General features: G+C 39.0%; 2 protein-coding genes across 9 annotated transcripts in view; one reads left to right on the top strand and one right to left on the bottom strand.

The window, feature by feature from the left end:
• LOC105476758 (target of myb1 like 1 membrane trafficking protein) overlaps window positions 1-13,591 on the top strand; it is a 57,038-nt gene that overhangs the window by 12,087 nt on the left and 31,360 nt on the right. For all 8 annotated transcript variants that reach the window (XR_003016862.2, XR_011615737.1, XM_071082939.1 and 5 more), the window contains 4 exons: window positions 286-435; window positions 1,691-1,816; window positions 2,573-2,677; window positions 3,680-3,796. Coding sequence is in view for 6 of the 8 variants with exons in the window: in XM_071082939.1 (XP_070939040.1) it covers window positions 286-435; window positions 1,691-1,816; window positions 2,573-2,677; window positions 3,680-3,796 (498 nt within the window). In the remaining 2 variants the exon portion in view is untranslated. The remainder of the gene's footprint in view (window positions 1-285; window positions 436-1,690; window positions 1,817-2,572; window positions 2,678-3,679; window positions 3,797-13,591) is intronic.
• Window positions 3,796-13,591, bottom strand: part of LOC105476756 (cytochrome c oxidase copper chaperone COX11) — a 49,173-nt gene continuing 39,377 nt past the window's right edge. Inside the window, exon 6 of the transcript XR_011615738.1 lies at window positions 3,796-9,153. The gene's annotated coding sequence lies outside the window, so the exon portion shown is untranslated. The remainder of the gene's footprint in view (window positions 9,154-13,591) is intronic.

Here is a 13,591-nt window from a genome sequence, read left to right as displayed (position 1 = left end):
GCACGTCCCTTCAGCATTTAGCATTTAGTACTCTGCATTGCTGGTTAATTCCCTTTTGGATGTGCTGGGACTCCTCGATAAGTCTGTCCTCTAGACTGTTACATTATGCTCATATTTCCACATATCCCCAGAACCTAACATTTTGCCATATATTTTAGTAGATACTAAATTATGTTTGTTAATTAGTATGCTGGCAGAAATTATTATTTAGCAGTTTTTCCCTTACATTTTTAGGAGGTGGTTTTGCCAGATAAATATAATGTTTAATTTATTTTTCTAATTTAGCTTATTGACATGTGCGTGCAGAACTGTGGTCCAAGTTTCCAGACTCTGATTGTGAAGAAGGAATTTGTTAAAGAGAATTTAGTTAAGCTACTGAATCCTAGATACAACTTGCCATTAGACATTCAGAATAGAATCTTGAATTTCATTAAGGTAAGTCTGTTGTATACCTCATGGGATGGTAAATTTCTAAGATTAGGGATTTCACAGCTTACCTCCTGATTGTTTTGCTTATCTTTTATATGTCTTGGATTGAGCCAGAAAAGCATTTTTGCTATTTTTAGTTTCTGTGTAATAATAATTTTTTGGCATTGGATGGTACACTTTTTCTGAAGATTTGTAGTCATTTCCCTACTTTCCTCTCAGTTTCTATTTTATCTGTGTCAAATAGGAAAGACAATGATGTGTATGTTCATTTTGCAGGTTGGGAAACTGTTCCAACTAACTGACTAATTCAAGGTTACTTGGAAAAAGAGCTACTGATGTTGTTTTGGAATCTGTTAATTTTGGATTCAGAGCAGCAAAAAACAATTGATAGTATATATCTTAGGGTTTCTTCAAGATTTTGAGGCATGGAAGTCTGATTTAAAATATTTTGGGCCGGGCGCGGTGGCTCATGCCTGTAATCCCAGCACTTTGGGAGGCCGAGGCAGGTGGATCATGAGGTCAGGAGATTGAGACCATCCTGGCTAACACGGTGAAACCCCGTCTCTACTAAAAATACAAAAAAAAAAAAAAAATTAGCCAGGCGTGGTGGCGGGCGCCTGTAGTCCCAGCTACTTGGGAGGCTGAGGCAGGAGAATGGCGTGGACCCAGGAGGTGGAGCTTGCAGTGAGCCGAGATCTCGCCACTGCATTGCAGCCTGGGCAACAGAGCAAGACTCCATCTCAAAAAAAATAAAAAATAAAAATAAAATATTTTATATTTTCCTAGCCTTTGAAAATGAGCATTTTGCCCATGGCATTCAAAAGTAGCTTTCTCTTTCTGAGTGGGGTACATAATTATTGATCTCTCATTTTCTATCAGGAGCTTAAGAATTGTGTTTTCAGCCGGGCATGGTGGCTCACGCCTGTAATCCCAGTACATTGGGAGGCCGAGGTGGGCAGATCACAAGGTCAGGAGTTCGAGACCAGCCTAGCCAACACAGTGAAACCCCATCTCTACTAAAAAATACAAAAAATAAGGCAGACGTGGTGGTGGGCACCTGTAATTCCCAGATACTCGGGAGGCTGAGGCAGGAGAATCGCTTGAACCCGGGAGGTGGAGATTGCAGTGAGCTGAGATTGTGCCATTGCACTCCAGCCCAGGCAATAGTGTGAGACTGTCTCAAAAAAAAAAAAAAAAAAAGAATTGTGTTTTGGTTTTGTTGCTGTTTTAACTCTGGAACGTTTTCATCTCTTGAACTCAGGCTTGGTCACAGGGTTTCCCAGGAGGTGTGGATGTAAGCGAAGTCAAAGAAGTATACCTCGACCTGCTTAAGAAAGGCGTTCAGTTTCCTCCCTCAGAAGCAGAGGCTGAAACAGCAAGACAAGAGGTAAGAGGCCTTTCTTTGACCCATGGAGAGTATAGTAGTATATCAGTTGGGTCTTTTCTCATTGCAAGAGACAACCCTAAATCCACTTAAGCTTAAGCAAAAAGATGAATTTATTGGAAGGATATTGCAATATCTCATAGAATAACCGAGACTTGGGATTTTGCTACTTAAAGTGTGAAAGTTTGTTTGGCTTGCTCCACCCTAGACTAATCAGAACCTCCCTTTTTACAAGATTTCCAGGTGTTTTCTCTGTACATTTATGTTGAGAAGCACTGGCCTAGAGCCTTGAGCTTTCACCTCGCCGCCCAAGGTTGGAGATGTGGCATTGACCCAAGGAGGGTCATTGATGGAGAAGGAGATGCCTTGTCAGCTGTGGCTTAAACAGACTTGACATGAATTGAGCTATCATTTGTTATTAACAGTCCAAAGAGAAGGCATCAATAATCTCACATGGCAGTTTATCACTTAAACCCTTGGTAAAAAAAAAAAAAAAAAAAAAAAGGCATTTTATTAAATTGTAAATGATAATTCTAATAGCCACCTCTTGTTGAATACCTGCTTTATTATGGGCATCTCATTTGCTTAGCATTCTTCACAAAATGCTGGACGGGTTGTGTAGTTGATGATTTACTCCGGGCAGATACCCTGTACACAGGACTTTGTTTGAGAGTGCTTGAGTTAGCTGAATGGAAAAAACTTGGCGTTGGGTGGCTATGTTAATTCACATAATAATATTACCATATTTTATACTCATAGACTGCTCAAATCTCATCAAATCCTCCAACATCTGTCCCTACTGCACCAGCTCTTTCTTCTGTAATTGCTCCAAAGAACTCGACTATTACATTGGTCCCAGAACAGGTAACAACAGCAATCACTGTATTTATTGATATGTTTTCCTGATTTGTAAGCACCTTATATACAGTTTGTCCTTTCTGGTTAACAACATTGAGATGTAGGTACATTTATTTTACAGAGGAAGAGACTGAGGCTTAGTCATACTATGTGACTTATAGTTCAGTTCCAAGAAGGATTAATCCCATTGGTTCTGTCTACTTCCAAAGCCCAACTTTGTAAGAGTTGTGCTTGCCTAGTGGCTTTCATGGCTTTGTGGAGCCTTGACTGTGGACTGGATCTAGTGTCCATGAGCTAATTCCTGTTACTTCTGGTAGGACTGTCACATATTTCAGAGAGTTTTGTAAATGGTAGTCTTATTACTTGTATTTATTATGCCAACTGAATTGTATTTACTTCTTTGTGTATATCAGTTTGTCCAAGGTACAGATAAGCAATTATTGTATGAAGCCCATTTCCGTTCCGCTGTAAAGGAACTATAATTGAAGACTTTGTATTATTATTTTTTTCTTATATAAAAATTCATGTGACTAATTCCTCTTAGAATTTAATACAGGAAAAAGATTTATTTCTTCTATCTTCTTTAATACCATGAGAACTAGATAACCCTCATTTGTTTTTCTTTTATCCTGTCGGTTGCCAAGAAACTCAGGATAACTTTTGCCATTTTATCCAGGTTTCTGGTACCTTCTTCTGCTAGGTACCTAGTACTTCTCCCCTCTTCATATTTGGTTCTAACCTTTTTTTTTTTTTCTTTCATTTTTAAAATTCCTAAAGCATATTTTGGGGTTTATTACAAGAGATCTCAAGTCCTTTTAGAAGGTGACAAGGTATACATTGTAAAATAACTATGTGTATATTTATATGAAATTAAATTTAAGTTTGAAAATATTAAATTTTGCAGAAGTATTTTTTCTTCCAGCAAATGTCCCATGGGGGCAGGAAACAAGGAATGTGAACACATTCTCTGTGTGTCACACTGACTGGTGATTGTGTTGCTCTCTACAGATTGGAAAATTGCACAGTGAATTGGATATGGTGAAAATGAATGTGCGAGTGATGTCCGCCATATTGATGGAGAATATGCCTGGGTCTGAAAACCATGAAGACATAGAGCTTCTGCAGGTGTTGTACGATTTCAGGGACAATCAGTCAAAGTGTCTCTTAAAGTTATTCTCTAAATTCTGAGCTTTGGAGATGGAAGACACCTTAATATTGTCTAGTACGTCCTCCTACATCCTCATTTCAATTGATTTCTAAACTTAACAAAAATATCCAAGAATGACTTTGTCAGAAATGCGGTAGTGACTTAGACGTGGATTTTAGCCTCTTGCAACAAATAATTTATTGTAAGTTATAACCTTGGTCATGTATAATCAATTCTCTAGTTGTTTTAAGTATGTAAAAATTGCCTCTATTTTCATCCATTCAACAAACATTGAGTAACTGTGATATAGGAAGGGATGTAGAAATGAGGAGGAGGCTGTTCTAGTCCTTAAGAATTTATGCCTAATGAGCAAGATTGGTTTGTAAACAACAAACATAAAGAAGTATTATAGATACTGTAATATAAATTTGTTCAGTGTATGGTGGGATCATGGGTGGGCAGAAGGAGAGAGGTGAGGTTTTTAGGAACGGTCTAGATGGAGGCAGTGCTTGAGCTGTAGAGGAACAAGTAGACAGGGCATTTGGACCTGCATGAGTAGTTCTACAGCCCTCCTATGCCTTCTGCTATGTCTGTGTATACATATACTTTATTTTTCCCTCTACTGGTTTGCTGTTCTAATTATTTAAAATTTTAAAACTTATTAATTTTAGAAGCAGTTAGAAAAAAAATCAGTTTCTAGTTTCTAAGTCCCTTTGTTGCTAAACTAAGAAGCTTAAGATATTTTTACTTTTCTCAGATTCCCACTCCCCACTTCTCATGTGTTATTTTTCCTTTGACTTCTTAGATTGTTAGTAAATAACTTTTCCCATGCTCATTTCTTATTTGGGAAACAAAAAAAATTGTAAAAATTTTCCCAACAATGTTTCTTATATATCACTGCTATCGTGAATAGTTTGTTTTTTCCTTGCTGAAGTACACCCATGTTGGTAAACTTTGGTGCAAACTTTGAGTGCTTGCATATCCAAAAATGTCCTTTGATTGTCATGTTAAATGCAGATTAGTTTAGCTAGATATAAAATTCTAGGCACAAAATTCTTATTCTTCAGGCCTTTGAAGATACTGCTTCATTGTTCTTTTACACCCACTAATGCTGATAGAAGTATTATATTATTCTGCTTCTTAATCCTTTGATTTATATTTTTTTCTAGTTGCATTTGTTATTTCTCTACTTTAATATTTCAGAAATTTTACTGTTCCCTATCAAGAGATATATGTACATGTGTGTGCAGATGTTTGTTTTCCTTACTTATCCTACTTAGTAGATGATAGCCTTTTTTGCCTTATTGACTCATGTGTATTTTTAATTCTAGGAAATTCTCAGCTCCTACTTTAAATATTGCCTTTCTACCATTCTTTCTATTCTCTTCTTATGGAACTTTTTTAAGATGATGAAACTTCCAGTTGGATTCATTTGTCTCTTAACATTTCTTTTATACTTTTCATCTCTTCATTCTAAGTTCTTGGATAATTTCTCTGTTTAATGTATTTCTCTAAAACTTGTACATTGGGTTGCTTATTCAGTCCTTCTAATAAATGTTTCAACAGTTTATTTTTATTTAAAAATATATACTTTAAAAATATTTACTATGTACAAATATGTGTATAATGTTAAAATATTTTTAAAATATGTTGGATTTTTGTAATAGTTCTTTCGTTTCATGGTTCTACTTTTCTTTATCTTTCCAAGAATAATAATTATATTTAATACTGCTTTCTTGTTTCTTCTGTGGATTCTGCAAATTTTTTTGTTGGTCTTTTTAATTTGCATTTCTCCGGTGTTCAGCTGGATTGCTGTTAGTGAGCTCATTTTTGTGTGAGACTCTCTGCCAGCTGGTCTGCATTCTCTACTGACCCAGCTCACCCATGCTGAAGGGAGAATGTAATTGCTACAGCTGAGCTTGATAATGTTTTCAGAATATGGTATAGCAATATGGGATGATGCTGTTTGGGACCCATTTATGGCTGGTCTTCTGGATTATGTGTTCTCTATTTTTTTTTTTCCTGAATGCTACTAGCACCTAGAAATAATACCCTATCCCTCTGTCCTAATTCATTGTTTCCACCTGGAAACATTACTCCTTTCTCAGCTATCTGGTCTCAAATGAGGGAAGGGGCATGAGCAGGGGTTGTCTTGCCTGGTTATTTCACTGCTATACCTCAACCCATCTGTTAGAGCCCCTTGTGCTTCTTGGCTTCTGGCTTTTAGGCATGGAGCACCCTTCATATTCCTTCCATGTTCTAGGCAGTACTCATTGTGGGCAACCTTGAATATCCTTGAATATCCTCTAATTCAAGAGTTAGCAAACTGTGGCCTATGGGCCAAAACTGGGCCTTGCTCTCTTTTGTGCTGTCTCCAGGCTCAAAAGGGTTTTTTAAAGGGTTGTTTAAAAAATAATAAAAACAAATTAAAAAACCAGAGGTCATTTCTCCTATATCCATGCAAGCCTATACCCAGAGACTACTGGGGACTCAGATATTCCTCTTGAGGAACTCATTGCCATGCCCTACCCCAACGTTAATGGATGTGAATTTGTGGTATCGCTCAGGTGTGTAGGGATGAGAAGAGGATGTAAACCACAACGTGGGAGTATAAAGTTCCAGGTGAGGTAAGAGCTGACCTGTACAGGTAATGGAGGATTATGCCATGCCAAAGCGTGGGCTTGACCAGGCTGGCAGAAGGGAGCTGTTGAAAGAGTATAAGCTGAGGGGCTACATAACCAGGTCAGATTTTAGAAAAATCCTTCTGGTGGTGTTATGATGATAAATTCTCAGGAAGCAAGATAAGACTCTAGAAAACAAGAGAGTATTTCTCATTGGTTGTATGCTGTGTTCTGTGGGTAGAAAGTGGTATCTTTGGTCAAATACGTTTGCAAAACCAATTGTCTACTGTATTTCTCCTTTTGGAGGTGCATAAAGTTCACTGATATAGCTAAGAGTCTTTGTTTAACCCAACATTTGTTAACTTATTTAACTAAAGAATCCCAATTTGCCAAATACCTGCTGATATTCTGCAGAACATCAGAGTAGTACACGTTGAGAAATAAATCAATATTGTGGATCAGTGGCTTTAAGTATATTATTTTTGGAATATCTTAGGAGAATTAAAACATTTTGCTAAGGATCCTTGGGGTTCTTGACCTTAGGCAAGTTATTTACTACCAATGGACTTAGTTTATGTATCAAATGAAGAGCTTAGATGACAGCCAGAGTAATATTAAATACATCCTCTTTATATGGGATGTAAAAAGGAAAATTCATCATTAAATAGATTTCAAATGTAGTAGTCCATAATGGAGGCTTTTCCAGATATAAACTTTTTAACTCATGATGTTAACACATGTGTTAAACTAAAATTGAAAAATTAAATATCAAAGTAAATGGTTATGTGGTGGATAATATTTTTTTAAATGGCCACAGCAATATTTCTAGTTCCACCTGGTCTTCCTGGACCTTTCAGAGCTCAAAAATGAAATGATTTGTGACTTTTTGTCTCATATTCTCATCCATCTGTGGCATACAATCTTTCAGTAAACATACACTGAAACATTTCATTTAAATACGTGAATCCAGTTTTATATTTTATTCCAATCTGAAGTGCCTTTTTTGTCTCAGAGTGTTTGGCTGCAGATGTTTGGTTGAATTTTGCAAGGATAATACCAATTTGTTGGTTGCTGTTTTAATGCCAGAGCTCAGGGCTGTGTTTTGCCTTGAATAGTAAAGAGTCTCAGGTTATAAATCAACGTGAGAATACTACTCATGGCCAATTCAGATTGAATAGGTTCTGGCAGGGGATCAATTTGTTTATAGAGACTGTTGAATGTGGAATGTTATTTTTCTTTGTGTGCTTTTTGTTAGTGACATATAAAGATCTGGTGTGGGGAGTGCTATTCTTAATTTCTTTTGACAAATAATTAATTTTTTTTTTACATCTAAATAACTCCACTGTGGTTGATCTGAAATAATTCAATTAAATCGTCTATGGAGAAAAAGGACAAGAAGTTTATCTGATTTAAGAATTTCAGAATGAAATCAGCATCGATAGACTGTGGAGAAACAGAATTCTTTTTTTTGGTGTTTTTGTTTTTCTATTCTTTTTTTCCCCCCCTCTAACCTTATGTCATAAACAGAGAATTCTCTAGGGTGTACTTTTTCACAGGTTTCTCACACCCATCTGAAGGAGTCAGGTCAGTACAGTTAGAACCCCCAGATAATACTGGTGCCCTGGTTGGCTGCCCCCTTATAACTGCAGGGCCTTTTGGAGGCTTCAGCATAAGCCTAGGGAGTCATCAGCAGAGGCGACACCCAGGTTGAGGGTCAGTGAGGGCCCACGGGCATACTCTGATGGAAGGAGTACAATTGTAAAGAAAGAATAAAAGTATTTGAAATCAGCTACGTGAACTGTAAAACAGGCATTTTTCTCCCTAAACCAACCAATAATCACAATTTTTTTTTAGCTTGCCAAAATATATTTACATCCTCTTTCTTCCCGAAATCCCATTGAAATGATGGAAGAAATATGAAAATAAAAATAAACCCCAAGGATGACAGAAAAGGCTAAACTGACCATCAGGCCTCCAGAACAGTGAGACTATTCAGTGCCTGATAAAGCAGGTGGGACCAGACCAGCTCAGAGCTCACAGCCCCATAGAAGTGAAAGAGACCCTTCCAAAGGACTTTTCCCCGAAGCAGCCCATACTAACCTCAAAATGAGAGCAAGATTGAATAGGCCTTGGGCACTCACATGGTGAGGAAAACAACTGTCCTCTGTCCTCTGCTGTCTGAGCCACTAACTCAGGAGCAGGGAACTTCCAGGGTGACTGTCGAGGCCAGAAAAAAGGACTCTCCTCCAAAGAACTGCTGGTTTCCAAAACAATCTAGGAACCTCTGCAGTTAGAAGAAAAATAATCAGCACTCATTAGGATTTTTTAAACTTTGAAGGCAGGCAGCCTCATTCCTAGAGATGAGGATGTAGTAAGGCTGTCAGATTTCTCAGGAAAAATAAGTATTTTCACTCTCTCCACCAAGAACCGACGCTGACACCCAATTTGGCTTGACATCTCGCTTTGTGGGGCTGAGGTTTTTCTGATTCGCTGACTTTCACAGGGAGTAGTCATGTGGGGCTTCCGTCTGAGTGGAGGAGGGGTTTTTGCTCCAGCTCCCCATGTTGTTGCACCCTGGGCTTTGTCCTTTGCATCTGCTGAGAACTCTACTGGAGATTGGCAGATAGGTGCCTTGTGAACCATCGTTCCTTTCTTGCTGCTTGAGTCTTTAGATCTTACTTGGTTTTGAGCCTTTGAGGATTTCTCATGCTCTCCTGAAAGTGTAGGCACAAATGTTAAAATATTTTTAATATCTAGCATTTTTAGGTATTTTGTTATGAGAAAGGTTTTCAGGATATTGAGTATAGTGCTGTGCAAAAAAAAAAAAAAAAAAAAAAATTCTATATAGCATTTTTTAAATTGGGGCAAAATCCATATCACATAAAATTAACCATTTTAAAGGGTACAAGTAAGTGGCATTTATGTACATTCAGGGCCGGGCGTGGTGGCTCACACGTGTAATCCCAGCACTTTGAGAGGCCAAGGCGGGTGGATCACTTGAGGTCAGGAACTCGAGACCAGCCTGGCCAACATGTGAAACTTTGTCTCTACTGAAAATACAAAATTAACCGGGCATGGTGGTGGGCGCCTATAATCCCAGCTACTCGGGAGGCTGAGACACGACGATGTCTTGAACCCGGAGGTTGCAGTGAGCAGAGATCGCGCCACTGCAGTCCAGCCTGGGCAACAGCAGGAGGCTCCATCTCAAAAAATAAAAAGAAAATAAATATACATTCATTGTAACTACAGTTAACCCTTGAACAACACATAGCAGTTATGAGCACTGACCCCACAATGTAGTTGAAAATTCATGTATAACTTTTGATTTCCCCAAAACTTAACTACTAATGTCCTGTTGATCAGAAACCCTATCAATAACATAAACAGTCAATTAACACATATTATGTATGTTATATACATACGTGAGTATTCTTAAAGTAAGCTAGAGGAAAGAAAATGTTATTAAGAAAATTGTAGGCTGGGCGTGGTGGTTTATGCCTGTAATCCCAGCACTTTGGGAGGCTGAGGCGGGAGGATCACAAGGTCAGGAGATTGAGACCATCCTGGCTAATACGGTAAAACCCCATCTCTACTAAAAAATACAAAAAATTAGCCGGACATGGTGGTGGGCACCTGTAGTCCCAACTACTCGGGAAGCTGAGGCCTTAGAATGGCGTGAACCCAGGAGGCGGAGCTTGCAGTGAGCTGAGATGGTGCCACTGCACTCCAGCCTGGGCGGCAAAGTGCCACTCTGTCTCAAAAATAAAAAAAAAACATGGCACATGTATACATATGTAACAAACCTGCACGTTGTGCACATGTACCCTAGAACTTAAAGTATAATAAAATTAAAAAATTAAAAAACTAAAAATAAATAAAATTTTTTTTTAAAAAGAAAGAAAATTGTAAGGAAGGCTGGGCACAGTGGCTTATACCTGTAATCCTAGCACTTTGGGAAGCTGAGGCAGGAGGATTGCTTGCATCCAGGAGTTTGAGACCAGCCTGGGCAACATAGTGAGACTCTGTCGCTCCAAAAAAATAAATTAGCTAGGTATGGTGGTGCATGCCTGCAGTCCCAGCTACTGGGGAGGCTGAGGTGGGAGGATCGCTTGAGCCCAGGAGGTTGAGGCTGCAGTAAACCGTGATTGCACCATTGCTGGGCAGCAGAGTGAGACCCTGTCTCAATTTAAAAATTAAAATTAAAAAAAATTTAAGAAAATTATAAGGAAGAGAACATATATTTACTATTCATTAAGTGGACATGGGTCGTAAAGGTCTTGGTCTTTATCTTTTTGCTGAGTGGGCTGAGAAGGAAGAAGAAGAGAAATTGGTCTTGTCTTGGGTGGCAGAGGCAGAAAACAATCCACCTCTCAGTGGAGCCATGCAGTTCAAACCCGTGTTGTTCAAGGTTCAACTGTATTTCCTCTATTTAATTCCAATACCTTTTCATTACCCCAAAAGGAAACCCCATGCTCATTAAGCAGCCCCTCCCCTTTCTGCCTTTCATCAGTTCCAGATAACCACCAATCTGGTTCTGTGTCTGTGGATTTACCTGTTCTGGACATTTCATATTTCATATATGTGGAATCATATAATGTATGACTTTTTGTGTCTAGGCATCTTTCACTTAATGTTTTCGAGGTTCATCCATGTTGTAGTGTGTATCAGAATTTTATTACTTTAATGGCCTAATATTTCATTGTATATACCACATTTTGTACATCAGTTCATTGGTAGACATTTAGGTTGTTTCCATTGTTTCCACCTTTGGCTATTGTGACTGATGCTGCTATGAACATTCACATACAGGCTTTTCTTTGAATACCTGTGTTCACTTCTTTTGAGTATCAATCTAAGAGTAGAATTGCTGGGACATATAGTAACTTTAACTTTTTGCGGAATTGTCAAACTCTTTTGCACAATGGCTGCACCATTGTATATTCTACTAGCAGTATGCGGTACTACTAGGATTCCAGATTCTCCACAATGAATACTTGTTATTTTCCATTGTGTGTTTTTTTAATGGCCCTCTGGTAGGTGTGAAGTGGTATCTCATTACGGTTTTGATTTTGATTTGTATTTGCATTTCCCTAATGACTAATGAAGTTGGGTGTCTATATTATAGCTTTTTATTTTTTTCATCAATTATTTTATTTATTTATTTATTTATTTTTTATTTTATTTTATTTATTTTTTTTTTTTTGAGACGGAGTCTCGCTCTGTCGCCCAGGCTGGAGTGCAGTGGTGCGATCTCGGCTCACTGCAACCTCTGCCTCCCGGGTTCAAGCCGTTCTCCTGTCTCAGCCTCCTGAGTAGCTGAGACTATAGGCATCTGCCACCATGCACAGCTAATTTTTGTATTTTTAGTAGAGACAGGGTTTCACCATGTTGACCAAGCTGATCTCAAACTTCTGACCTCAGGTGATCTACCTGCCTTGGCCTCCCAAAGTTGTATTGTGGCTTTTTAAAAGGTAATTAGCCAGGCATGGTGGCAGGTGCCTGTAATCCCAGCTACTCAGGAGGCTGAGGCCGCGAGCTGCCCAGGAGCTTGAACCTGGGAGGTGGAGGTTGCAGGGAGCTAAGATCGCGCCACGGTACTCCAGCCTGGCGATAGATCAAGACTACTTCTCAAAAAATTAAAATAAATAAAATGAAATGTAAACCAGATTGTGTTGTTTCTTGCTGGAAACCCTCCATTGGCTTCCCATTATACTTGGAGTAAAACCAAACCTCTCTACTCTGGTCACAGAGCCCTTCTCGGTCATCTTTAGCCTACTTCTTTTTCCATGGCACATGCTTGCTAACCAACCTACTTCCTATTCCTTGAGCGCACTGAGTTCATTCTTGCTGGGGAACTGTTTCATCCCTGACTCTCACGCTTCCCCGTCTTCAAATGGCCAGCCAGGCTGGCATGCAGTGGCACGATCTCTGCTCACTGCAACCTCTGCCTCCCGTGTTCAAGTGATTCTCCTCCCTCAGCCTCCCAAGTAGCTGGGACTACAGGCACCTGCCACCATGCCCAGCATTTTTTTTTTATTTTTGGTAGAGATGGGATTTCACTATGTTGGCCAGGCTGATCTCGAACTTTTTCTTATCATTCTGATCTTAGCGTGTTACTCTCCTGAGAGGTCTTCTTTGACTCCCCAGTCTAAAATTAGCCACTGTCCTATCACATCACCATTTATTCACCTGGCACTCACAGCGTCTGATGCTTTTCTTGCATGGTTGTCAGCTGTCTTTGCCTACTAGAATGGAAATGTCAAAAGGCTTGTCTTGCTCATTACCAGGTTCTGGCTCCCAGATTAGTGCCTAACATGATGTAATCATTCAGTTAAAAACAGGCTTAATTAATCAATAGCTTTCTTCCCCTGGATTTTATGTGACTTAAAATTCGAATTTGTATTCTTGGTATGAGATGGGGACTATACCTTCATGTATTTTTTCAATTTGATGGCTGGTTGTCCAAATAACATTTACTAACAATTCATGCCTTCTCCAATGGTTTTAAATGCCCCTTTATCATATACTGTATATTCTAATTCAAGGTTGTCTTCTAGAGACTATTCTCATCCCTTGACCTATTTGTGGCTAACTTGGCGTCATACTATTTTGATTACTCTAAAGATGTGTTTTCATGCTTTGTAGGGTATATTAGCAAAGAGATGACATACTTCATTTGGGTAATTTGAAGAAAGCTTAATCAAAATACCGTTTATTTAGTAAGATGTTTTAAAGTTCAGGGAAACCACAGGGGCTTGATCGCTACCCTGGATTATTAACTAATATCACTGGGTTATTAACTAATAATTACATAGGTAAGAAGAGGGCACTTTTGCCAGAACCTAGAGGAAAGAATAATGTGGAGAGGGCAGCCTTGAGAACAGTGGTGCCTTCGGTAGAAGGGGTGGAAAGAATAAATATCCAGACCTCATTCTCCTTCCTTCCTCCTGTTTCCTGCCAGCCAGCATGCCCGTTGGCTGAGCACAGAAGCAGGAAGACAGGGGACCTGGTGATGTGATCTCTACAAGCCCGGCCCCAGGGCACAGAGTTAAGGCAGAAAGTGTGGATGGTGGATCTGGAGAGCCAAGAAAAGTTCTCCAGCAGAAAGGAAAAGCCTCCACTCAAAAATTTCTTGACTGCTCTTGCACATAT

Source organism: Macaca nemestrina, chromosome 17 (genome assembly GCF_043159975.1).
Source record: "Macaca nemestrina isolate mMacNem1 chromosome 17, mMacNem.hap1, whole genome shotgun sequence".
In the NCBI taxonomy this organism is placed as follows: domain Eukaryota; kingdom Metazoa; phylum Chordata; class Mammalia; order Primates; family Cercopithecidae; genus Macaca; species Macaca nemestrina.
This window is presented reverse-complemented; position numbering and strand designations above follow the sequence as displayed.